Source organism: Eleutherodactylus coqui, unplaced genomic scaffold (assembly GCF_035609145.1).
Source record: "Eleutherodactylus coqui strain aEleCoq1 unplaced genomic scaffold, aEleCoq1.hap1 HAP1_SCAFFOLD_310, whole genome shotgun sequence".
Lineage (NCBI taxonomy): Eukaryota > Metazoa > Chordata > Amphibia > Anura > Eleutherodactylidae > Eleutherodactylus > Eleutherodactylus coqui.
In genome coordinates, this window is record NW_027102616.1 from 12,150 (window position 1) to 40,140 (window position 27,991).

Sequence of the window (27,991 nt, forward strand, 5' to 3'; positions counted from 1 at the left end):
AATACGCGGTGACCATACGCCCATGTGAATGAGCCCTAAAGCTGCTTCCACAGACCTGGGAAATTATTTTGAATGTGGTCATACACATGAGCGATTTCTTTTCCAGCATTGCGGTGCAGGGGGGAAAAAAATCGCAGCATGTCCTGTCTTTGGGCGATCCCTCGGAACGCATCGCCTATTGTTTTCAATGGGGCCAGCAAGGCATCGCACAGCGTGCGGGATGCACACAAGTGCAGTACAATGCGAGGTGTCCCATTGAAAGCAGTGGGAAACACTCTGCAAACCTCCGTCTGCGGCAGAGGAAGTTATGTAAGGCGCAATATCGGGCCGAGTTTCCTAAAATGTTCCTGGAATAAATTGTGTCACATAGTAAATGGAAAAAAAAAACTAGAAAAATTACCAAAAATACAGCGCGGTCCATTTTATTAAAATTTTATTTTAAAAACTGCGGGATTGTCAACTGCAAAAAGTGAATATACATTTCACATAACATCTCAGCAGTGCAAACACCGCACCAAAATGCAAAGTGTGAACCCAGGCTACCTCTACATTTATGTCCCGAGAGAAGATAAAGCCTCATTAGTGGTTTATATCCGCCCCAGTGTCGCCCCCCAGCCGCAGAGGATGTGAGGAGACGGACGGCTCCTCGCCGACTGAAGAGACTGCCAAATCCGACAGGCTTGCAGCCGTGTAGAAGCACATTATATATAGTAAGCGGCCCCTTCCCTTATATTATATGCATACAGGGAAGGAGCCCATGCTATATTGTCGGTACGGGCTGGCGGACCGGCATTATTACACTCCGGCTCTGCAGTTTGTGCTGGAAAAAAGGGGCAGGAGGAACTTTCCCACCGCAGTCAGACTTGGCTGGAGCCCCTTGGAAGGAGTCACTTCCTCCGCTCACTCCCTCGGAGCTGCTGCAGTGTCTGGTGGAGAGGTGCCGGCTGCTGTGTGCGGACTGCTGAAGACCCCACGGAGTGGCCGTAAGTTCTAGGACTATTACACCCAGAGCTGCGGCTCCCTCCACTATAGCAGGAGCGTCATCCTTCCTCTTCTTGGCTCTGCTAGTCTGAGCCCCCTGTTACTGGCTTTATGGGTTTGCTTTGTATAGTTGCCATCAGTAATATTTGTTATTGACAGCTATATGGAAATGTATTTATTGGGTGTCGTATACTTGTTAGTACATATCTGTAGCGCACTACGTTATATAACGCTTCCATAGGGATCACATATTCCAGATGAACAAATATGTGGAAAGTCTGGCTCACCGGGTTTTTATGCACATGTCTCGCTTCAGCGAGGAAGATGATGGCCTAGGGGTACAAAGAATGTTCTGTGTCCAATTTTCAGAACCCCCTTTTCCCTATAGTTATATAATATACGCCTATAATTGATTAGTAGCTTCTGCACCCTATTCTCAGGATCTTGGGACCCCCATCAATCACAAAGTTGCCCCCTACCCCTGCTGCTGTCACATCTGCGGCGTAGGTCACGTTTTCCTGTTGCATTCGGGAAGCAGAAAAGGGGAATCCCTCTGGCCGAACAGATCCATCTTAGACCCCCTTCACATGGGCGTATTTCTGCATGCAAAGAATATTTTTCCTGCACATATCAGTACGGTCTCATGTCCACAGCACGCATGGGATTCGCTTTTCTCTTCAGAGAGTGAAAATATCTTAAAGGGGTTGTCTGAGCTTTGTTTGTTTTTGTTTTAATTCGTGCTCCCCATATATGTCAAAATAATAAAGCCTCCAATACTCCCTTCTCTCCCTTGTAGCTCCGATCTCGCCTGGGATGCTGTGTTACCTGTAAAAAGAGCTAAGGCTCAGGTGGGCAGGGCGAGCCCAAGGACCGTATTCAGCTAGCGTGGATGTAGCTTAAGGGCTGACTTACACAAACACATTTGCGCTGCATATTACACATAGCAGTGAATAGAACCAGTTGATTCCAAAGGTTTTGATTACGTGCATTTTTTTTGCGTGCACATTTTGGGTATGCAAAAAAAATAAATTGCATGCCCTATTTTTGTGTTATGCAAAAATAGCACCTATTAAACTCAATTGCCCATTTAAATCAACAGGAGCATGTTTTTTTACACATACAAATTCACAGGGCATGCGCACACAAAAAAATACAGTAAAATACGCATGGACATGCCAAAAGTGTGACACCCATCACACAAATACACTTACATCCGTGTGAAGCCGACCTAATATGGCACCTTCAACTTTTGTAACTTTTCTATGATCCGCATAAAGATTCCATGTTACGGAGCCGGCATCTCTTCATTTATTTAACTTTTTTCCTTGACCCTGATGAAAAAGTATTGCACCAATTTTTGATATAGGATTAATAAAACCGAGTTCACTTGATCTGAGATCAAAGCTTCTACGTGGACAAAATGTATCGTACATGCTGATTGGTTACTGTAGTCAGGTGATCTTTCAAGCATTCATAGCGATGATAAAAACATGGCTGCTACCAGCAGCAAACTTGGGTGTATTTTCACCACCCATGAAAAGCCTATCAGGATATCAGCCTAGTCCGCCATCTAGGATTTCGCCAATTGAACTTGGATCAACTAGTTTGATCCGCCAAAATCGGGGGGTCAAATTGAATGTAGATTTGAACAATGATTGCAGGTGCAACGTTTTTCTACTTGATCTTAGATCAACTCTCATTGATCTCAGATCAAAACTTTGGTGCAACGAGTCCTAAGGCCAAATGCACACAAGCGGATTTGTATTGCAGAATTCGGAGTGGGGGTCTGCCTCTAGATTCTACAGCAAATGCCGACCATAGCATGCTATGATAAAATGTGATTTCATCTACATGAGCAGAAATCAATTGGTGTTTTTCCGCTTGCAAAGGAGAAATCGCAGCATGCTCCATTTTCTGTGGACTCTGTACGGACGGCGTCCATTAAAGTCAGTGGAAGCCATCCGACCCGTGGCCGTTCCGCAATCATCTTTGCGGAAAGGATGCAGTAAACGCGTCATTGCCTAGGCATAATCTGTACTGCACATGTGCAACGGTGGGCACATCCGCAGCACAGAGGAGAAGAATCTGGACAGGTACACGGGGTCACCGGCCGGGCACAAGGACGGATTCCGCTGTGGGATCCCACATGCGGAATCTGACCCGGTTGTTTTCATTCGGCCTATGGCCCAATGTCCACGGAACGCACAGAATCCGCTCGCAGAATTACCTGTCCGGTTGCGGTGCGGGTCTTCTGCTTCTCGAATAGATCATCTTTCTTCTGCACGGCGAATGCGTGCGAACGCGCCGGTTGGTGCGCATTCACATTTTTTTTATTTATTTTTTTTAAATCTCCTGCTTTCCCGCGGATCCACAGCACATCCACAGTGTCAGCTGCGGGTGTGCCGCGAATGGGACGGCTTTAGAGATGAGCGAGTATACTCGCTAAAGGCAATTGCTCGAGCTAGCATTGCCTTTAGCGAGGATCTCCCCACTCAAGACTGCAGGTTCGGGTGCCGGCGCGGGGGAGCGGTGAGTAGCGGCAGTCAGCAGGAGGGAGCGGGGGGGAGAGAGGGAGAGAGAGATCTCCCCTCCATTTCGCCCCGCTCTCCCCTGCAGCTCCCTGCCCGCTGCCGGCACCCGAACCTTCCATCTCGAGCGGGGAGATACTCGCTAAAGGCAATGCTCGCTCGAGCAATTGCCTTTAGCGAGTATACTTGCTCATCTCTAGACGGCTTCCATTGACTTCAATGGAAGCCGTCCGTGCGGAAATTCACAGAAAATGGAGCATGCTGCGATTTTTTTTATTTTCCCCCGCGTGCAACGGTGAAAAAAAATGACATCCGCATGCTTTTAATTGTTTTGCAGACGCTAATGCATCCCTATGGGCGGATTGATTTGCAGATCTCCCGCCCAGATTCTGCAAATCAAATCCGCCAATGGACATGGGGCCTAACTTTGACAACTTTTTTAAACTTTGTTTTGTTTATAAATAGCAGATAAACTGTATTTTCATCTGGTTACAATGTATCTTATCTTGGCATTTCAAGGTTTTGAGTTGAATGTCCTTGTGTGCAGCTCGTTACTGTTGTGACTACAGCTGCTGTATCAATTATTACATTTGCACACAACACTAGCTGCAGGCAAATCTATACAAAGCATGTTTTAGTTACTACATTCTCTTTTCATCAGATGACTCAAATTATAGACCCAGTGCCACGTTTAGGTTGTGGAAAGTAACACTTTGAATGTTTTGCATGACATGATCAATACAAAGCAAGTAGTTCAGAACTGCAGTTTTTGCTGGCCTTCTATGTGTTTTGTATTTCCTTTTACCCCTTCATTATCTCTAGCCTGCTGTCTGGTAGAATGTGTAGGCAAAAATGAAAAGGAAACGAACACACAAGAGGAAACGGTAGCCGAAACTGTAACTAGAATCACACCTTTGTTTTTATTGCAATTGAATTGAAATCTTTCATTTTCTCTGCAGTGTGAAGTTTGCAACGTTTTTTTTGTCGTCTGGACCCTGAGACCCCAGAAGAATGGCCGCTTTAATATCTGAAAATTTGAAGTTTTTTTCCCTGTTCTTCAGGAGCAGAGATGTGATGATATTTAATGGACTGGTTGCACTGGGCACAGTTGGCAGCCAGGAGTTGTTCTCTGTAGTGGCTTTCCACTGCCCTTGTTCTCCCGAACGAAACTATCTGTACGGACTGGCAGCTATTGGAGTGCCAGTATTAGTCTTGTTTCTCGTTGGCATCATTTTAAATAACAACACTTGGAATCTAGTAGCAGAATGTCGGAAAAGGGCAATGAAGAACTGTTCAATTCCTGCTACCTTCTTACTGTTTGGATCCATAGCAGGGAGAGCAGCTGTAGCCCCTGTGACTTGGTCTGTTATTTCACTGCTCCGAGGAGAGGCCTATGTGTGCGCCCGCAGCGAGTTCTTGAATCCCCTCACATTTCAAGACTTTCCTCTGGACAAGGGAAGAGAAGACATAGCTAAATTTCCATGCAAAGACACACCGGCCGAGCTTTTGATCTTTAAAGAAGAAGTTATACGGAGGTTAAAGTATGAATCACAGGTACGTTTGTATAGTCTTGGAATATATGTGATGCCTAAGGGCTTTTCCAGTTCTCCCACAACCTCATAATAAACTTTAATAGGTATATTTACCATTTTGGTGACCATCGAAGGTTAGGGGCAATACTTCCTTTTCCTAATAGGGCTCCCAAACCATTTTTAACCATAGTGTATTTCAGTAGTATACATGTAAACTTATATGATGAACTTATTGCAACCACAGTATTAATGCTTTAAGGGACATGCTGGTCATGATCAGCTATGTATAATGGGGGATTACTAGTTCATTGTGCAAAAGACTGGCAATGCAGAATCGCTAATAGTATATTGTGACATGCAACAGGCTTGGGATAGGACCACACCATGTTGCCCACAAGTTGCAGAAAAATTTTGCAAATGCCAGCACTGCAATGCAACCATTGCAACAAATCCAACTATGACTTGTGAACACTGCCATGTCCCAGCCTGTCCTTGCACTGCAGTTGCCCATAATGTAGGTCTCATAGATAAATTGCTTCTAACGTGTTTGTTTCATAACTCAATGGATAACACTGCTCTGGGTTAGGGGTCTTAAGGTAAATTTACATGGGGTAATAGTTGCCCGAATTCAGCTGACACGTCAACCTGTGCACACATGGCCCCTGACAGGGCCCTGAGTGAGAATTCACTCAGTTTTCACTGATAGTTAGGTTTCAGCTCACTGAAAAGGAAAGCGTCCTAAGCTGCTTTTCGCTCAGTGTAAACAGTCGTCCATCAATCTGTGAGCGACTTCTGTATAGGCTGCCTGCACACGGCCGGGACGGATTCCACATGCGGGATCCCGCAGCGGAATCCAACCCTGTGCCCAGCTGATGACTCCCGTGTACCTGTTCGCAGTCTTCATATACTGTACTGCAGACGTGCTGGCCGGTTCACATGCATAGTACAGATTATGCTGCACCGTGGCAAGGCAATGACCTTGGATCTCGCGACCTTTCCACAATGATAGAAGGGCCGTGCATTGGATGGCTTTCATTGACTTCAATGGAAGCCGTCCGCACAGAATCTAACTCAAAATAGAACATGCTGCGATTTTTTTTAAATTTTTTTTTTTTCCCCACCGCTCGTGGGCATGAAAACTGCTTTTCCATAGCATGCCACTTTTCCATAGCATACCCGCTCCGGATTTTGCAATGCTGATCCACCCGTGTGCAGGCAACCTTACTCTGAACAGAGACCGGTGTTGTGGAATTCAATGTTCCGTCAATATGCTGTGAGGCTCCAAATCAGAGGTGGTTATGGCGGCCGCCGTGAGAAAGCAATGAAACACAGAGATCAGGCCTGTGTCTAGAAGCAATCTGTGTTTATTCTGTACATTGTCATTTCTTATACAAAAAATAGGAGTATCAGTAGGAGTATCAGTAGGAGTATCAGTAGGAGTATCAGTAGGCGTATCAGTAGGCGTATCAGTAGGCGTATCAGTAGGCGTATCAGTAGGCGTATCAGTGCAAAGGCTAGTGTTACAAAGTTCAATCTGTTATACTGAGGTCAAAGTACTAAGGTGGTGAATAATTGCGTTTTCTCAATAAACATGGCTTCTTTTGTTGGAATGTAGACTGACTGTCTAGTACCTTGATTCTTTATCACAATCTACATTTTAATCACATGCCCTAGACAACAGTTAATGATCGAAGCATTCCATTATCCTTTGATCATTGTAACGAGATTAACAAGATCTTGGAGACATGATGGACATTTAAGATTACACCTCTACTTAATGTAATTAAGTACTAACCTAAATGTACAAGCATTTATCAGAGCTTTTCATAGGACACAGAATAGAGTGTACAATTTAGGCCTAAAGCCTCCGGAAACGTGTATCAAAGATACATACATATATAAATTAATATGTTCATAACCCTCACAATCCCCCATTTGAAACAGTCCATCTTGAAAAGAGCCTTTGTTGTGGTACTATCAAGGGTGCTAAGCCACCCCTGCCGGTCTTTCTACCCTCTTAGCCGGATCCCCACTGTTGGTGCTCTTTTACTCTTTTGACTGTTTTAACGATATCGTAGAGGGAGCGATTCCAGATAATTTGCTTGTCTCTGTATCCCACAGAATGTCCATAAGTTGCAAACACTCAAAAGAATGAACAAAAGAAACAGTATTAGTAATGGGTGATACATAAAATCCATCATCTTTCCTGCTGTAGGTGACCATCCAGTAAAAATATCATACCAGTTATATTCGGTGTCTATCTGGATTTTATTACCTATGCTGACCAACTTATCTCCTACCCATATAGTTTGTTTTTCTAATTCCATAAGGGAGAGGTTAGTAACATCCAAATGCTTTTGAAGGTGTTCAGTGTCTTTCATTAGTCTTACAATTCTACCCAAGGATATAGTCAGATTTGACATAGGGATAGCATCTGGGTGCCAGTAATACTTTATTGCAGCCTCAGCATCTGGCAAAAAGGTGTAAGTTTCTGTAAACCAATGTATCACCGATATGTTCTGTAAACATCCAGAAAATGGAGTGGTGAGATTATACATACTGGTGGTTTTAGTTTGGTTGGTAACAAAGCATATATATTGGGGGCCAACTTCTATCAGCATATGGAAAGACGCAGGTAGCACCCTCCAATCACATATGCTGACTGAAGGCTGCAGGAAACATGGCTCATATGCGGCTGTACTCCGTCCGCTTACTAGGCCATCCAGTGTTTCTTCACAGTTCTCTATGCCATGGGTTTTATTTTCACTATCAATCATAGTACCTGTGAACTTGGGCAACCAATATTGGAAAGCATATAGAGGCGGTCCGAACACCACAGGTAGTACTACAAACTTACACATCAGGCTTGTGTCCTTTACATCATAAAAAGTCATTTCTCCAGTGCAATATTCATCAGAGCATTCTAGCATCCAGGATGCTACTGGAATTACATTCTTGAAAATATTTCTCCACAATTTTTCATTCTTTGTCATCAAATCTGACTGTGCTTTATCCTTCTCGTGAATCATATATACATATTGCAGGCTACATTGTGTATAGTTTATGAATTTACTCATATTTACTAACAAATCATTTTGAACCCCAAAACTCAGATTAAAAAGCGTTAATACATCCTTATTATATCCTAATGCAAGATGTTGGGGGAGGAATATGGAGGGCATCCATTGTGCCTGAATATTGACCAGATTAGACACATCTCTTCCTTCCCCTGCCATCTTATTTTTCATTACTTCTAAATCTATTGAATTTAAAACCCCTGTGCCTGCTCCTATTCCTCCAAGAAGAGTATCGTACCATTCTCTCTTCATTCTAGAGCATGATTTCATTACAAGGAAAGATATATTAAACTGCACTACGGTCCTCTGTTGTTTGGTTGAGACATTTTTACATGTATGGGGGAGCCTAACTAAATTGTCAGTGTGTACCACAGGGGTTGTTTCCAGGACGGTCAAAAGGTTTAACCACATTAGAGAGTTGGCTATAGGAGTACCATTAATGCACAGGAGAGTATATGTATCTTTTAAAGATATTGTCTGGTTTGTGCCTCCTCTTCCAACTTGGTCACCCTTACACATTAACGTTTTTGAAAGATGCTCATATGTGAACTGCTTATCTATATGAGCCACACATCCTTGGGTTAGTTTATAGCATGAGATATTTACTCTACTGATAATGTTTATCCAAGGATGCTCTCCTTCCTGTATGACATATGAACGACCTTTAAATTTATTGGAGGGGACATATAAGCCACTGGTCTCTCCTAGTGTAAAATTGGCTATTATGCACCTATGATTGCCTTCACATATGAACTCGTCTTGCTGTCTGGCTTTAGTTTTATTTGCCCAACCCCAGTAGCTTCTAACAACACCTCCTTCCTTAGTTTGTGCCAATTTCAACTTTCCCGCTGGCGTCAGGGTCCAGGCCCTGGCGATAAGCAGGAGAATTCCAAGCACCAGGAATAGTCTCATTTCTCTCATATTGTGGTTTCTTAACCTTTTTGCAATGTGAGGCATGTACCCAATTGGTTTTACCCTCTAGTTTGACGGCAGTACTGGTTGTGAGCAGCACTTGATACGGGCCGTCAAACCTTGGTTCCAATGTCCTCCTCATGTGTCTCTTTGTCACTACCCAATCTCCGGGCTGCAGATCATGCGTTCCTTCAAGAGAATTTGGATCTGTGGAAAGTACAGACCCAACCTGGGTGCGCACCCAAACAAGATTTCATATGGTGATAATCCTGTTTTTCTGTTAGGCACATATCTGACTGAGAAAAGGGCCAATGGGAGGCACTCAGTCCATGGTTTGCCTGTTTCTTTCATTGCTTTCTGTATTTTTAGTTTTAGGGTACCATTCATCCTTTCTACCTTCCCACTACTTTGTGGATGATAAGGGGTGTGAAATGCTTGGGAAATACCCAGGGCAGACATGATGTGTTGCATTATTTCACCTGTGAAATGTGTACCCCTGTCTGACTCGATTACCTCTGGTACCCCATACCTGCAGACTACCTCATTCATGAGCTTCTTTGCTGTTGCCTGAGCAGTTGCCTTGGTGATGGTGTAGGCCTCAACCCAACCTGAGAAGATATCAACAACAACAAGCACATATTCATATTTCCCCACACGTGGGAGCTGAATATAGTCAATTTGCAATCTCTGAAATGGGTAGAGTGGCCTAGGCAAGTGTTTTTGCGAGACCTTTACTTTCTGTCCTGGGTTGCTCACGGCACAGATCATACAAGATTGGACAAATGATGCAGCAGTTACAGAGAACCCAGGGGTCACCCATTCTCTCTCAAGCGTCAGTAGCATAGCTGCCTTCGATAGGTGAGTCTTTCCATGGATCAGCTGGGCCATCATGGGGTACAGGGATCGTGGTAGGCAAGTTCTACTGCCTGTTTGCCATACGCCACCCTGTTCTACTGCTCCCATATTAGTCCATTTATCTTTTTCTTCTTTGCTGGCTTGTGACTGTAATGTCTTTAGTACATCAATGTCCATATTTTTATCAAAGTCCAAATCATAGTCTCTGACTTGTGCGGTCAGTATCTTCTTTTCTTCTTTCTTCCATGGTTTGAGGGCCGCTGCCTTTGCTGTGAAGTCTGCGAGGGCGTTGCCTTTTGCTTCTGCAGTGTCGGCTTTAGTATGAGCTTTCACCTTTAGGATTGCTACTTTATCCGGTAGGAGTAGGGCTTTCATAATGTTCTGTACTGCTGCACCATTCTTAATGGGTTGTCCTACAGAAGTTAAAAATTGTCTGGCCTTCCATATTGGGCCGTAATCATGAGCTATGCCAAATGCATACCTGGAATCAGTGTAAACGTTTGCTGTTTTACCTTCTGCCACTCTACACGCCTCAGTGAGGGCCTTCAATTCCGCTTCTTGTGCTGAGACATGCGGAGGCAGAGCTTCTGCTTTTAGGACATCATGTTGTGTGACTACTGCATACCCGGTATGGAATCGGCCATCCTCACCTTGGTACCGTGAACCATCTACAAAAAGCTCAAAATGTGCATTGTCAATAGGCGTTTCAGTAACTGATTCAAAACCTGCAGTTTCTTGCTGCATCAATTCTAGACAATCATGCTGGTGTTTTGAATCAAATAAATCAGAATCATGCTGTACAGAATTTAAAAATAACTGATCTGCAGTACCCAAATCCCCCCCCCCCCCATTTGAATCGGGATACTCGATTGGAAGAAGAGTAGCCGGGTTCAAGGTAGTGCACCGTTGGAAGGAGATATTAGGAGGCATGAGCAAGGCACATTGTAACCTTATTTGACGAGCTAGAGACAGGTGTTTAGGTTGTACTTGAGTGAGTATACTCTGGATGTCATGGGGGGTGAGAACCACTAGGGGGTAGTCCAGGACCAACTCAGAAGATTTGTCAACCATTGCTTGTACTGCTGCTACCGCACGGACACAGGAGGGGGCTCCTCGGGCCACCGGATCCAATCTCATGGAGTAATACCCAAGTGGCCGTGGACGTCCTCCATGTTTTTGTGTCAACACTGCCGTCGCATGACCAGAAAGTTCAGTGCAGAAGAGAGTGAAAGGTAGAGTGTAATTAGGAATTCCCAGTGCTGGAGAACTGAGAATAGAGAGTTTTAGTGTATGGAAATTGTCAGTTGCTTCAGGAGTGAGAGAGAAAGGAACACTTGGAAGACAATCATAGAGTGGTTGCATCAGGGATGAGGCAGAACGGATCCAAGGACGGCAGTATGAGACAAGCCCCAAAAAGGTGCGGAGTTTGGCAGCAGAAGAAGGTACAGAAATGGCTTGAACTGCAGCTTTTCGTTCTTCTGTGAGATGTTTGGTTCCTTGAGCTAGGCAATGGCCTAGAAACACAACCTTTTGTTTACAAAGCTGTAATTTTTCCTTTGAAGCCTTGCAGCCATTTTCTGCTAAAAATTTTAGAAGAGAAATGGATGCAGATTGACATGTTTTCAGATCCTCAGCACAAAGCAGAAGGTCATCAACATATTGCAACAGCACAGTTCCATCAGGCGGAGTCCAGGCCTGCAAAACAGACTGGAGTGCCTGGGTGTGCATGTTTGGAGAATTCTGCGCACCTTGTGGCAGGACGGTCCAAGCGTATTGTTTACCCTTGAAGGTAAAAGCAAAAAGGTACTGGCAATCCGGATGGATCGGTACACTGAAAAACGCATTTGCAAGATCTATCACTGTAAAAAAGTCGCAGTGGGCGGGACTTGTGCTAAAAGCGTATGTGGATTTGGCACTACTGGGGTGTCGAGTACAGTTACTTTATTAATTTCCCGAAGATCATGTACCATGCGATAAACATCTGGTTGTCCCTTTTGTGTTTTCTTTTTAACTGGGAAGAGGGGAGTATTGGTTGGTGATGTTATTTCCCGTAGTGCCCCCATTTGAATTAAGTCTGTAATTTGTGGGCCTATAGAATCCTCTTGGGCCCTACCCAATGGATATTGTTTTACTTGGGGGGCTACGCATCCTGGTTTTAGTGTGACTACCATGGGTGTCACATTCATATGACCAATATCTGTTTTGGACTTGGCCCAGAGTTCCTGTGGAACTTCCTGTAATATTATTTCCTCTTCTGTAGTTAAGAGGAAAATTGGCTGTGGATCATCTAGAGAAGCCACCATCTGGCAAAATTGTTCTGCGTTTGTTTTTGCAAAATCAATCTGCACTGTTCCTTCTTCAGTAAACTGAATGGAAGCTGACAGGGCAGAGAGTATGTCTGTGCCCATAACTGACAGTGGAATATCATCACTCACCAATAGTTTTGTTAACACTGTCTGGTCTCTGAATTTTATGGGGAGAGGGTCTGTTTCCTGAAGTTTCTTAGGAACTCCTTCAAGACCTACAACAGTTTGAGCTGTATTTTGCCGGTATGCTGGAGGAATTAGGTGGCTTTGGATGACTGAGGTTGCTGCCCCTGTATCAACAAGGAAAGGAATTTCCTTATTGAGTACTTCCCCTTTAAGAAAAATGGCCACACCCTCTTTTACATTGCTCATGGGGAAGAAGGGCAGAGGGTCGCCGACTATTCAATCTTGGTTTTCTATTTCTCCCTTGGCGACTCGTGCTTTTGTGGGTTGTTCACTACCCCTCTGCTGGAGGAATTTTCTACACTCCCGTTTAAAGTGCCCAGGCTTACCACAGAAATGGCACTTAAGGTTATGTTTGGGATGGGTGCCCCGTTTTATTTTGTTCTCTCCTGTGCTGTATTGTGCTATCATAACAGAGCTATGTCCTTTTTTGATTTTTAAATTTAGTTCAATGCCCTTGGCTGCTTGCACCAGGCCTGCTGCTTCATATTGTCTCCACTCAGGCTTGTTATCCATGAGTTTAGACCTCAAGGGTTCTCACAACCCCTCTACAAAGGCCATGCTAAGTACATGGTCACCCAATTCTTGTATGCCCCTATACCCCAGATCTGACCAACGTTGTTGAAGGCGGGCATAAAATTGCTCTACACTTTCATCCTTCTCTTGTGTGACATTAGAAAGAGACAGGGAGGATTCTTTTAATTTTTCTTTTGCCCAACGTTCTAGACCAATTAAAAATATCTTACCACTTTTTAATTCTCTATGTTTAATTTTATCCCAATCTGTGCCACAATAGTCTTTCACATAATTTAAAATTATAGTTCCCACTGCCTCCCCTGTTTTTAACATAATCAAAGGACCCAGATCAGCTGATGTTGCAGAGTATGTGTCTTGTATTTGTGCTATCTGTCTAAAGAAAGGCATAGGTCTGGTCATGGGGTCTGGTAATTGCTGTATAAGTGACATATGCTCTTGAGGTGTCCATGGTCTATATTTAACTTTTTGTGAGGTCATATCATATTGGCTCCTTCTGCCTTCCCCCTGTGTTACATCAGCTCCTATACCACTCTCCGCTCCCTGCATCTCCTCCTTGTCCTCTTCTCCATGCTTCCACTCACTAGCCTTGGATCTAGTGAGCATAGGCATAACCGGTTTGTGCCGAGGAGCTCCGCAAGCAGGGCAGCTCTCTCTCCAATCCGGGTTTTGTTGTCCACAATGCCAGCAGGTCCATCCCTCCTGTCCAGTGTTTGACCTTGGAGTGGATGGCTTGGCATAGGGTGGGGGAGACTGTTGGAATTGAGATGGAGGGGGTGGAGGTGGAAGAGGGAACTGACCTGGCAATGGGGGAGCATAATATATCTGTCCTTTGAATTCTTTTCTCTGATATCCTGCATCTTCTATATCTCTACTTGCCTTTTTCCAACTATTCAACATTTCCTGTAATCCATTATCTTTTGCCCACCCAGCATGACTGTCTGAAAACCTTTCCCACTGCTGGAGATCTAATACTCCTGTCCCTTTATATCCTATGTGCTTAAACAATTTATCACATCCTCTACCAACTGCAGCTCTGCCTTCTTTCTTGTACAATTTCTTTAGCTGTCTTCCATACCTTATCCTCTTTACCAGCAGTATTGCCCATGGCTGGTGGTTTATGTACACCAAGAGGCTTATTATTTTATCCTTTCACACACATAAAACAATCCCCTGACCGTTGAAATATACAAACGGAACTGCAGGGGGCCCTGTCCAGAATCGTGGCCTTGTTAGGGACTCCTTTCAGCGTCATTGATCAGGTTCCTGTTAACACGGGACACAGAGATTTATATTTGCACCCCGGAGGTCAGGTTCCGTCGATCAGGTCAACTCATCAATCACTCACTCGTGCATAAACAGGCACACATAAAGACAAAAACATTTGAATGTCAGTTACTACTTTTTTTTTTAAGTGTCAGTACTTCCTCACTTGTCTGTAAGTGTCGGTACCTCCCAACCCTGCTTATTTTTCCCCCGTCTCAACTACTTCTCTTATACCTATAAGAGGCTCCCATCAGGGATTTTATCCCCTGAAAATTTTAGGCTTCCCTGGTACAATTTATACCATGCCTTCCAGAGATCAGCAAGAGGGTTTCATATTCTGTACACTGACCATGCAAAGTAACAAATAAAGACAATAACAGTTAAAGAACACCTGCACAGCATATTCAGCCCACCATATGAATTCTTAAAAAAAAAAGCTTGAAGATTTATAAGAGGCATGCACTTCTTACCCCTCGGACAGGAAAGGAGCAGCCAAGAAGCACGGATAGATTGTGGCAAGATAAAGCCTTACCTTACTGCGCAGTTTTTGTAAATCCGTGGTTCCGAGTGGCTCCTTATCCCATCTGGGTCCGGGGGGGTTTGAGGTGCAGGTGGTCCTCTTGTTCCTTCAAGCCCCACGTTCTGGGCGCCAATTACTGTTATGGAATTCAATGTTCCGTCAATATGCTGTGAGGCTCCAAATCAGAGGTGGTTATGGCGGCCGCCGTGAGAAAGCAATGAAACACAGAGATCAGGCCTGTGTCTAGAAGCAATCTGTGTTTATTCTGTACATTGTCATTTCTTATACAGCAAATAGAAGGCGTATCAGTAGGCGTATCAGTAGGCGTATCAGTGCAAAGGCTAGTGTTACAAAGTTCAATCTGTTATACTGAGGTCAAAGTACTAAGGTGGTGAATAATTGCGTTTTCTCAATAAACATGGCTTCTTTTGTTGGAATGTAGACTGACTGTCTAGTACCTTGATTCTTTATCACAATCTACATTTTAATCACATGCCCTAGACAGCAGTTAATGATCGAAGCATTCCATTATCCTTTGATCATTGTAACGAGATTAAAGGAGATGTCCCGCGCCGAAACGGGTTTTTTTTTTTTTTAACCCCCCCCCCCCGTTCGGCGCGAGACAACCCCGATGCAGGGGTTAAAAAAACCACCCGCACAGCGCTTACCTGAATCCCGGCGGTCCGGCGTCTTCATACTCACCTGCTGAAGATGGCCGCCGGGATCTTCTACCTTCGTGGACCGCAGCTCTTCTGTGCGGTCCACTGCCGATTCCAGCCTCCTGATTGGCTGGAATCGGCACGTGACGGGGCGGAGCTACACGGAGCCGCTCTCTGGCACGAGCGGCTCCATAGAAGACTGCTGAAGACCCGGACTGCGCAAGCGCGGCTAATTTGGCCATCGGAGGCCAAAAATTAGTCGGCTCCATGGAGACGAGGACGCTAGCAACGGAGCAGGTAAGTATAAAACTTTTTATAACTTCTGTATGGCTCATAATTAATGCACAATGTACATTACAAAGTGCATTATTATGGCCATACAGAAGTGTATAGACCCACTTGCTGCCTCGGGACATCTCCTTTAACAAGATCTTGGAGACATGATGGACATTTAAGATTACACCTCTACTTAATGTAATTAAGTACTAACCTAAATGTACAAGCATTTATCAGAGCTTTTCATAGGACACAGAATAGAGTGTACAATTTAGGCCTAAAGCCTCCGGAAACGTGTATCAAAGATACATACATATATAAATTAATATGTTCATAACCCTCACAGAGGCTTCACTGATGACATACTGGCTGTATGGAAGGAGGACACTAATGTTATATCTGAATGTATAGGATACATCAACAATAATCCGGATTATTTTCCTTCCACGCGTGATTACAATCTGTCAGATTTAGTTTTTGGCTATTAAACTAATGGGTGATAATGTTGTGATATGTGTTATGACCGCTCCGTATCGCAAGGAAACAGCTGGGAATAATATATTACATGCCAGGATTAGGCCGGATTCCCATGAACATATTTGCGACCGCAACACGCAGAAAATAGAAGAGCATTGATCTTAATGGGTTCATTCACATGCGCTCTTTTGGCAGGCGCAATTCCATTGCGGGTAAAAATATGCAGTATGTTCTATTTTCCTGCACATTTGCGCAGGGAAAGAAAACATTTTGAACTTATGAAACTATTAGGCATTTGAATGGCTGAGAGCATCCGTGTGTTTTTATGTGCGCTCAATTGCGCGCACAAAAAGTACAGTGAAATACACCAAGCAGAAATACGCAACGCCCATTCCACAAAAGCGCATGCAACTATGGCTACGGTCTTGTGTATCTGGCCTAAGGCTGCTTTCACATCTTCTGCAGGGGTTCCATTTTCCTGCCAAAGAGGGAAATTTCCTTGCAGAACGGATCCCTCTTATGACAGAACCAAACAATACCAAACAGAACGCATTGACTATAATGAGGTCTGTTTGGTTTCCGCTCAGCTGTCCGGCATTTCGCCAGACAATAAAAAAATTGTTGCTTCCTTTCTCTCCACAACTTAGCAACAATTATCATGATATTATCTTTCAGAATTCATAAGAATGTTCCTTATTATACCGAGATGATACTTTGGTCAAGATTTTAGGTGAAGGTTATCATGTAGTAGCAAAGTGGCATGCTGCTGTCATGGCAGCCTGGGATCTTCTTAAGGCTCCTAGGGATGCCAGAAATGATCGCTTATCAAGACACGCCTGAGGCAGATCTTGATAAATTTGCTGATCAGAATACAATATAATGTGATACTATGGTATTGCATTATACTGTATTAGTGATCAAATTATCTCAACTCCCGTGTTAGGGACTAATGTAAAAAGTAAGAAAAAAAGTTAAACAATTCAAAAAAATATATTACAAGATTAAAAAGGAAAATGTTCAAGACGTCAAAATATAATTTTAAGAAATAATTAAAAATTGGTATCACTCTGTCCACAAAACTGCAGATTATTAAAATGTCACATTATTAATTCCACACAGTGACCTGTCCTCAGGATAGGTCATCAAGATTGGTGGGGGTCCGTCGCTCAGATCACCACAGATCAGCTGATTACTAGTATTGCTATCACTACATACTAACATAGTATGTAAGGCCGAAAAAAGACATATGTCCATCCAGTTCAGCCTATTACCCCCCCCAATGTTGATCCAGCAATGAGGTAGAAGCCAATTTTCCCCATTAATTGAAAAAAATTCCTTCCTTTCTCCAATCTGGCAATCCAAATAATCACTGGGTCACTGACCCTTCTGAAGTAATCAGTTGCAGTGTCCTAGGAGTGGGCCCACAGCCGAGGAGATAGCGGGGTAGATAAAGACCTTGTCATGGGGCTCTACCATCTCCTCCCCTGGGGTAGCTCGGGACCCAACCAAGTCACTGCTGGGGGAGATCACAAGGAAAGTAACTGAAGGTTACCTGTAGTCCATTTGTCACATGTGATGCCACCATTTCGTCTTCTGAGGTGAAACTTGACAATGGAATAAAGTTGTCCACTCATAGGGAAAACTTTCTGGACAAAACTGGGAACGGTCACTAATGTCTGTTTACTGTTACTTGGCAACGTTCAAGGTACATTAACAGTTCTGGCACAGAGCCAGCAAGATAAAGTGGTGCAACAGGGAGGATTTCTCGGGATATCTGGATAAGTTCACAGTCCAAGTTATCTGTGTGATTCCACTCCCGGGTCTCTCTCACTCTCTATTGGTTCACACTCCCGTTACTTGTGCCTTCCTCTCCCAGCTGCAGTCCTTCTCTCTCTCAATACTTAGTGGTAGCACTGGCATATCCTGGGCAGACTGGGCCCAGGGCAAGCACAAGGAAATCGCTCAGCTTCCTCCATTCTCTCCTCACACAGACCGATCAGTGATTGTGTGGCTCACTCACTGACTCTTTTTAACTTACAGACTCCTATACTAGACTGTTCTCTCTATTCTGCTTAGCATCCCTGCAAGCGCATACAAATATATAAAGCATAGTCACATGACTTACACAACAATATATTTTCCCAAACCATACACAGTATTCCATGTGTAGTCTAAGCAGCGACTTGTAAAGAAGAAGAACAATGTTCTTGTCATGAGCCCCATGACCTCTTTTGATGGACCCCATGATCCTATTTGTTTTGGCAGCAGCTGCCTGACACTGGTTGCTCCAGTCAAGCTAATGGAAAGCACATTGGGCTCCTGCAGAAGTGCAATACACATAAACCAAATGCATACTACACATAATACACTGAGAAGACAATGGCACGAGACAGACATCTAACATTATGGAGGGGCCCCACTAACTCTGGGCCACAACACAGTGACTATAACATGTAATATTGTATCGCTCAACAAAGACTCCAGGCCCTCTTGTACTCTTTCATCAAATTTGCCATCATCACATCTCGGGCAGAGTTCCCCAGTCTCACTGGTTTTACAGTAAAGAACATCCTTCTTAGTTGGTGTAGAAATCTTCTTTCCTCCAGATGTTGAGGATGGCCTCTTGTTACCGTCGCAGTCCTGGGTATAAACAGATCATGGGAGAGATCTCAGTATTGCCCCGCCTGTATTCATACACAGTTATTAGGTCGCCCCTCAGCGACCTTTTTTCTAAACTAAATAACCCCAATTTTGATAACCTCCCTGGGTATTGTAGTCCGCCCATTCCATTTATTACTTTAGTTGCCCGCCTTTCTGCCCGCTTAAGCTCTGGTATGTCCTTGTAAAGAGGAAGAACAATGTTCTTGTCATGTGCCCCTAGACCTCTTTTGATGCACCCCATGATCCTATTTGCCTTGGCAGCAGCTGCCTGACACTGGTTGCTCCAGTTAAGCTAATGGAAAGCACATTGGGCTGACTTTATGACAGCTGCCTGGTTAGATATTGCAGGTGCAGCTCTCATTGTTTTCAATACCTGCAATACCTGCCTGGTTTCTTCTGACAATACTAATGTATATTTCTCCTGCAAGAGAGAAGTATACTGTATGACCAGACACATACCTCTCTGGGGATAACAGCTAATGGTCGGGAGTTAGAGAATCTAGAAACTCGACAATACATATTGCCATGCCATTCAAAAAGGGGTTGTCTTCATGAGACAACCAATTCAGCATTTATATCTATACTGTAGTCTCGGTGGTAAGGCTACAGGAAGTCTTGTATAGGCCTTGCAATGCTCCCTGGGAAAAAAAGCCTATGCAAATTAGTGGAGGAATAACTCTCCACAGTACTGCCTATTGAAACATAGCTATGCTATGGGTTAGTGTCTAACCTTTTAACAGACCTTACAACATTGCAAGGGATATAAGCCAAACCAGAATACCCATGTACATCAGTAACTCATACAATTAGCCATTTCACCAACCAGGACCCTACTGTGCACTAATGAGAGGCAAGAACCCCAAAACAGCTGTCTCTACAAGAATATTCTACTTTGGCTTACATCCCATGTTGCATGCCGTTAGATATTGACGCATGGGGTACTTACCTTCCAATAGGTGGCGCTGTGGAGACATTATTTCACCACTCATTTACCTAAAATTTATATCTGAAAAGTATTTTAAAAAGCTAGAGGTTATGAGGTAGGTGACAAAAAGTTCACTAATATTTAGTTATATTAATCCCATTTCCCAAAGACTCCCAATGTATCAGCACAAATGACATAAGCATCAAAATGATGATAAGATTGTATCCAGCCCAGTCTGTGTAACATTACTATTCACTGTCCCATAGATCTCACACACTGCGGCTTTCCATAGTACAACAGTACAGTAGAGCAGGTCAGCGGCTCACATGTATTATGGACAGGTGGGTCACTGAGGATGAAACCCCAGTGCCATTTACCCTATCAACTAAATGATTTGGTTTGTGATCTGAATTTACCTGAAGAGGCATTAGAGTTGTTAGGATCAGGACTGCATGAAAAGAATTTACTGTGTCCTAATACGAGATTCTCCTTCCGTTTTTTGCTGAGGAAGGTGGTTTGGTATATTGTCAAGACATTCCGGCAGTCATGAAATACTTCAACATTAATTACAATTCAGGAAAATGGAGATTGTTCATAGATGCCAGCAAATCCAGTTTAAAAGGTGTTTTATTACACAATACTAACATCCATCCATCCATTCCAGTAGCGCATTCTGTGACTATGAAAGAGGAATACGAAAACCTTACATTTCAGCTGGAAAGTGCAGTACAAGTGAAATGGCCCAGAGTTGGGGTCCCTCCAGCACTTCAGAATTTGTATGTTTTGTGTATGTCTCGTGTCACTGCATGTAGTGTTGAATGGAACAGTAATATCTGTATTAACACAACAGTGCATGAAAGGGTTAATGTCTGGCAATGTCTGGAAAATGTATCGTTTTTGTCTAGTTATGTGTATTGGTCTATGTGCGTGTGTTGGGTTGTGTCAGGTGACTGAGGGAGGAGTTTGAGAGTAGAGTTGAGAGTTGTAGGTTGAGAGGAGAAGAGTCTAGAAGCAAGGTGTGAGGAAGATGGAGGAGATGGGCCGTTGCTCCAGCCGGAGCCCAGCCATGGCAGAGTCTCTCCTTGTGAGAAGTCTTTCCCCTCCGAGGTTTGGAATGCAGGACATGCAGAGCATGCGTGGGCGTGAGAGCGCAAGAATCCCATGCTCCCCGCAGAACTGCAGCTTAAGCAAGACCAGTAAGAAACTACTTAATTCTAGTGACAAGTGTGAACGTGTTGGAAAGGCCATGCGGTTGAGAGTGTTTCATCCAAGAAGGAGATCCATCAGATAACTGCGACTGAGGATGTATGTGCCTTGGGGAACCAGAACTGTGCAAGTATAAGAAATGAGGCGAGAGGTATAAGCCTACAATTCACTCTACAAACGTATTTGCAAAGTACCAGTTATTCTCTATTGTATGGACGAAAAAAATTATTTTAAGTAAAAGGACAAAACCGCATGTCCCCGGTTTTCGTTCGAAAAGTACTTGTGTGTGGACTACTCTGAATTCAGGACTGGTGATTCATCGCTTGTCCAGGGACGTTGGCATCACGATGACAAACAAGAACTACTTTAAGGTAACCAAGGTTACTCCCTGTGACCTCCCCTGTTAGTAAAGAGGTCGGGCTATTAGTTACCCACCTAGAGAAGACACTAGAGCCACCCGTGACCTACTGCTATCTGTACCCCGCTGTCTCCTTGGCCAAGCGCCTGGCACTCGAATGCTACACAAGCTTCATGAATGGTCTGTATGCGGAATTTCAAGGTGATTGCAATATTGCTCAGCCAATAAGCAGGCTACACCCAATTTCCTTGCTTTTTGTGTGAATGGGACTCCAGAGCAAGGACTAAACATTGGGTTTGGAAGCAGTGGCCCGTCAGAAGTACCTTCACACCTGGCGAAAGAAACATTGTTTCGCTTCCACTGGTTGATTCCTCAAAAATACTGTTGCCACCGTTACACATAAAACTAGGCTTAATGAAGCAATTCGTGATGGCTTTAAGCAGGGACAGTAAATGCTTTCAGTACTTTGGTGTTAAGTTTCCATCAATCACTTCTGAAAAAAAATCAAAGCTGGCATTTTTATAGGCCCACAAATACAAAAATTAATGGCGGACAACATATTCGAGAAAACCATGAGTGAGGGCGAATTGCAAGTATGGAATGCATTTAGAAATGTGGTACAAAACTTTTTGGGGAACACGAAGTCTTCAAATTACACCATTTTAGTCAATAAGATGTTGGAATCCTATAAATTGCTTGGTTGCAACATGACTGTCAAAGTTCACTTTCCTGACAATCTTGGTGATTTACAGAAGATCATGGCAAGCGCTTTCATCGGGATATTAAAGTGATGGAAAAGAGATATCAGGGAAAGTGGACCGCACATATGATGACCGACTGCTGGATGTTGAAAAGAGACTGTGCAGATGACCACCAAAGAAAATCCAAAAAGAGGAAATATCAAGGGGAGTCAAGTGGTAAATGTTAGGTATTTTGTCATATTTGAATGTCATTGAAAAATTAAGTTTTTTGTAATTTTCACATTTTCATCATTTGTGAAAAAACCTGAAATTATACAGAATTTTGATGGTCATTTTCAGAATCTGTGGAAAAAATCCATTCCGATACACCCCTTCATTTCAAAACAACATAAACTTCAAGGTGATACTGAACAGAATCTCACAGGAAAGGGTTAAGGCCTCGTTCACACAGGTGACAAAGTTGTGCGATTTTCTCGTGATGCGACAATGCTACAAAACGCATGTATATGAAGCCCATGCTTTCCTATGGGTTCCTTCACATGTGCAATGTGTTGTAGCATGCTACATTGCGAATCAGAAACCTTGCGGGTTTTGCGATATGTGCATGACTTGTGAGGTTTTGTAGCCCGTGTTTCCCTATGTAGCCTTCTTCACTGTTGCATTGCATCATACAAAACCACGGTTTTTGTGTGGGGCAATGCAACTTTGACAGTAAGAAATCCTACTGTCTAGATCCTAGCTGCAGAAAATTAAAAACACAATCATCACCTAAGAAGCGCTGTCTGGCTTCGGACCATCTTCTCCCTGGTCCCCGGCAGTTGTCTTCAGCATGTCTTCTGGCCGGGGATCAGAAAATCCCCGTCTCCAGGAAGTGCTGCTTCTGATTGGCTGAGGGCCGTGACTTAGCCAATCAGAGCCTGCGCTTGATGAATCAATCACAGCCAATGAAAGGCTCTGATTGGTTCATCGAGCGCTGGCTCTGATTGGCTGAGCATCACATCACTCGGCCAATCAGAGGCAGCGCTTCCTGGAGGCGGGGATTTTCCAACCCTCGGCCAGAAGAGATGCTGAAGACAACTGCCGGGCACCAGGGAGTAGATGCAGCGGAGCCGACAGCGCCTCTTAGGTGATGTAGTTTTTGTTTTATTATTTTTTTCTGCAGTTAGGACTTTTTTTCAGGGTATGGCTTATATTTTAGCCCCCCTGGAATCCTTGCAAGTGATGCTACAAAGTCATGTAACTTTGTAGCTCCACTTGCGACTTTGTAACGCCCCAAAATTGCGGTATTTTTGTGAGAAACCACAGCAATATCGTACAGACCACCAATGCAATATTGCTGCCATTTTCTCGCATCCATATCGTGTCACCCGTGTGAAGGAAGCCTAATACTGATTAGGAATCAAATACAAACAGAAAGCCCCGCAGTGGATATCACTTCTGATTTCCAATGAAAACGATGAATTCTGCAATTTGTATTCATATTGGTCCAAGAAGTAAACTTTCCTCATATATGACTTCTTCCCTACAATGTAAGGTGGAAGCTAGGTAGATAGATGACTTAGAGCTACTTACGTTTTATTGTGACTTGATATACAACATACTGGGGCAGATTTGCTATTGAAAATTTGCCAATTTTCTTGCACAAATTGCCCTAGAAAAGTGTGTTATAATATTTGTGTCACTTTTAGCATGTGTTTTAGACACTTTCATACACTTTTTATGTGGAGTGGCTTCCTGAAAAGGAGGCGTTGAATTATTGTGACATTTTGCACCAAAATTTTACCAGTTTTCTAGCAATTTTTGATGTAAAAACTGAGCCAACTAATATATGGTATAAAGTTAGACAGTCCAAAGATATGGCAGATTTATCATCTAGCTTGAGACACTGTGATAAATCTGGTGTATTTTAAGACTGTTAAGTCTAAATTTGCACTATTAGACAGTATTCGTAAATCTGCCCCATTTTGTGCAGCATGTAATGTTTCTTTCTGTTTTCCGTAAAGCCAATATGCACATCCTGCACGCCCCTAAACAACAAGCAGTTACAGCAATCCTCCAGTCCCTGACACATTTGCCCAAGGACTAAGTGGGGGAGAGTTCTGGTATCTGTCGCCCTCTTTTCACTCCGTTTGGTCACTGATCCACTTCTTCCGGAAGCCACTCTTCATTCTTCTGAGGGTGACTTCACACGGGGGAGTGCGATATCAGTCCAAGAAACTCAGACCGATATCACACTTGTAAATTGCAATTCTGGATGTGAGCGCGATGCATTTTTGCTTAAAAATTTTCATGCACATGAACACATTTGTGTATCATTTACTTCAAAAGCTGCTGTAAAATATACCAGAAATCTACTCCAACTTCAACTTGGCGCAGATTTATGTGTCAGCACACGGAGATGCCAAAATGCGTTGGCACCAGAGAGGGTGTAGTTGGCAGGCTTTACCATTCAGGCTCAGCTCCGGTATGTTCTATAGTAAATGTAAGTGTTGGAGGTATAACTGTAAGTGCTGGACCTGATTTATAATCTCCATGCAGTGTTCCTGTATACTGGGTAATTAGAGGGAAGGGAGAAGCCGCAGGTCGGAGGCATGACTAAGGCCTTGTTCAGACGAATGTATCTGTTTTCGGTCTGCAAAGTGCTTTGGAAAATTTCCCCATAGTGTAGTAGAGTGGAATATTTGTGGGTTTGGTTCTATGCATGTGTGTGTAAGTCGTGGATACTTCAGAGTAACTGGGGAATAACATATGTATACACATAAAGGAACATTAGATTCTCCTCAGGCTGCATGTGCCGATGTCCCTCTGCAGAATGTGCCACCCCTCCCACTCTCCTCACTTTTTACCCTTAATGGTAATGCCCCTTTTTATTCAAATTTATCCCCAGACTGGAGTTTGCAACTCCTTCTTAGCCTTAAAGGGATGCTCCATCCCTGCAGTCCATGGCTGCTTCCCTATATACTTTACAGCCTTTCAATATATGCACAGAGATCAGTTAGATTTTCCTTGGTATATACACATAAAGGTGAGGTAAATTCTCCTTAGTACATACACATAGAGTTGAATTGGATTCTCCTCAATATATATACATAATAGTAACATGGTATGTTAGGCTGCATGAAGACATGTCCTCAGGGAGAGTTCCACAGTCTCACTGCTCTTACAGTAAAGAACCCCCTTGTATGTTGGTGATGAAACCTGCTTTCTTGCAGACGTAGAGGATGCCCTCTTGTTACCGTTGCAGTCCTGGGTATAAACAGATCATGGGAGAGATGCTTCAATTGTCTGCTAATATACTTATACGTAGTTATTTGATTGCCCCTTAACTGTCTTTTTTCCAGGGTAAATAATCCAAATTTTAAAAGCCTCTCTGGGTATTCCAGCCATCCCATTCAGTTTCTTAATTTAGTTGCCCTTATTTGGACCCCCTCGAGCAGTGCCACATCTTTCCTGAGCAGTGGAGTCCAGAACTGTACACAGTACTCCATGTGAGGCTTGACAAGTGCCTTATATAGTGGGAGAATTATATTCTCGCCCTTCACCCCTATACCTCTTTTAATGCACCCCAATTCTTTATTTGCTTTTGCAGCAGCTGATTGGCATTGATTGCTCCAGTTAAGTTTACAGTCCACTGGTACCCCCAGGTCTTTTTCCATATCACTTTTTCCTAAGAGTACCCCATTTAGTGTATATTGCTAACATCCATTTCTCCTGCCCATGTGAATAACCTTACATTTATCAACACTGAACTTCATTTGCCATTTTTCTACCCAAGCCCCCAGCTTATCTAAGTCCTACATTGTCCTCCTTTGTATTTATTATCTTGTAAAATTTTATATTGTCTTCAAATATTGATATTTTACTGTGCAGCCCCTCTATCAGGTCGTTGATAAATATATTGAACAAAGTGGGGCCTAATACTGAACCCTGTGACACCCCACTAGCAACGGTGGCCCAATCTGGGTACAAACCATTTATTACCACCCTCTGCTTTTTATCTCTTCCTTGTAGAAGCTGATCAAATTGGTGTGACATGATTGACCTCTAATGAAGGCATGCTGATGAGGAGTTATGCCATTGTTTTCCTTGAGGTATTCTAGGATGGCATCTCTAAGAAACTCTTGGAATATTTTTCCAATTATTGAAGTTAACTGGCCTGTAGTTACCAGGCTCTCTTTTAGACCCCTTTTTGTATATTTGAACCACACTGGTAATGCGCCAATCCAGTGGTACAACCACGGTCTCAGTAGTGTCCATAAATATAAGAAATAGTAGTCTAGCTGTCGCATTGCTTAGTTCCCTTAGAACACTTGGGTGTATTTCATCCGGGCCTGACGATTTATCGATTTTGATCCTCTTTAACTGTTTCTGCACTTCCTCCTGCGTTAGGCAGGCAATATTTAACTGGGGGGTTGTTTTATTCCCCTGCATCTCGTGTGACATTTCATTTTCATTCATGAATACACTCGAAAAAAACTATTTAATAGATTTGCCTTCCCCCATCGTCTTCTATGGTTTCTCCTGCATTATTTGTTAGAGGGCCAGTGCTCTCCGTGCAAATCCTTTAACTGTTTATATAACTGAAGAATAGTTTAGGATTATTTTTGCTCTTTTTGGCGATCAATCTTTTTGCCTGCTCCTTAGCTATTTTGATCTTTTCTTTACATGATTAGCTTTTTTTTCCTGTATGATTTTAGCGCTTCTTTGTTGCCTTTTTCTTTAGTGGTTTAAACGCTTTCTTTATTTCATTTATTGCCCCCTTACTGTCTTGTTGAGCCGCATTAGTTTCCATCTACTTCTAGTTTTTTTATTTTTAAAGGGTTTGAACTGTTTACACGAGGTCAATAGGGTGTTTTTAAACTTCTCCCATTTGTCATATCTACTGTTATTTATGAGGATGTTGTCCAAATTAATGTTACCCATCAGAGTTCTGAGATGATCAAATTTTGCTTTACTCAAGTTCAGTTTTTTTGTCGCTCCCTTCTTCTTGAATGACAGCTGGAAGCTAATTATATTGTGGTCACTATTTCCCAAGTGTTCCTCAACCAGCACCCCCGAGATTCTGTCTGGTCTGTTGGTTAACAAGGAGTCCAGAGTGGCCCTCCCTCTAGTTGGCTCCCGCACAAGTTGGGTAAGGTAGTTATCTTTAATTGTTCTCAAGAACTTATAAACCCTTGTGAGATTTGCAGGTTTCGTTTTCCCATATTATATTCCGATAATGAAAGTCCCCCATAATAATTACTTTGTTACGCTTTGACACCTTTTCTATTTGCCTTAATAATATAGAGGAGTGTTAGATTCTCCTCAAACTGCGTGTTCCAATGTCTCTTGGCAGAATGTGGCATCGCTCCCACTGTCCTCACTTTTTACCCTTAAAGGTAATGCCCCTTTTTATCCCAATTTAACCCCAGACTGGGGGTTGCTTACCCTTCTTAGCCTTAAAGGCATGCTCCATGCCTGCAGTCCATGGCCGCTTCCTTATATACTTTATAGCTTTTCAGTATATGCACAGAGGTCAGTTAGATTGTTCTCAGTATATACACATAGAGGTCAGTTATTTACGACATAAAGAATGCTTGTGCCAAATTTCACATTTGTGCGGTACAGATGTATCTTATTTTTTACAATACATAGGGGGTCACTTACTTTTGCACTTAGAATTGAATAATCAAGTTGTGACCCCTTTACTTTTCTTATGTAGGACCTAAAGAATGGTTGCATCAAATTTCAAGATTGTATAACACCAGGAAGTCTGAGAATCCGACTAGGTACATTACATAAGGGTTCACTTACTTTTCACTTAGCATTGAATAATCAAGTTGTGACCCCTTTCCTTTCCTATGTGGGACATAAAGAATGCTTGTGCCAAATTCCAAGTTTATACAACACTGGGAAGTTAAGGAGTTAGATTAGGTACATAACATAGGGAGTCACTTATTTTTTAACTTAAAATTGAATACTGAAGTTGCAACCCCTTTACTTTTCCTAACTAGGACGTAAAGAATGGTCATACAAAATTTCACATTTGTACGAC

The 27,991-nt window shown here is 43.1% G+C and overlaps 1 protein-coding gene across 2 annotated transcripts in view; it reads left to right on the forward strand.

The window, feature by feature from the left end:
• Nucleotides 1-726: 726 nt before the first annotated feature.
• The window catches only part of LOC136605447 (calcium homeostasis modulator protein 2-like), a 62,326-nt gene continuing 35,061 nt past the window's right edge, over nt 727-27,991 (forward strand). Inside the window, exons 1-3 of one of the 2 annotated variants that reach the window (XR_010789987.1) lie at nt 727-983; nt 4,469-5,063; nt 22,009-22,173. Coding sequence is in view for 1 of the 2 variants with exons in the window: in XM_066588956.1 (XP_066445053.1) it covers nt 4,521-5,063 (543 nt within the window). In the remaining variant the exon portion in view is untranslated. The remainder of the gene's footprint in view (nt 984-4,468; nt 5,064-22,008; nt 22,174-27,991) is intronic. The other variant, XM_066588956.1, reaches the window with a different exon arrangement.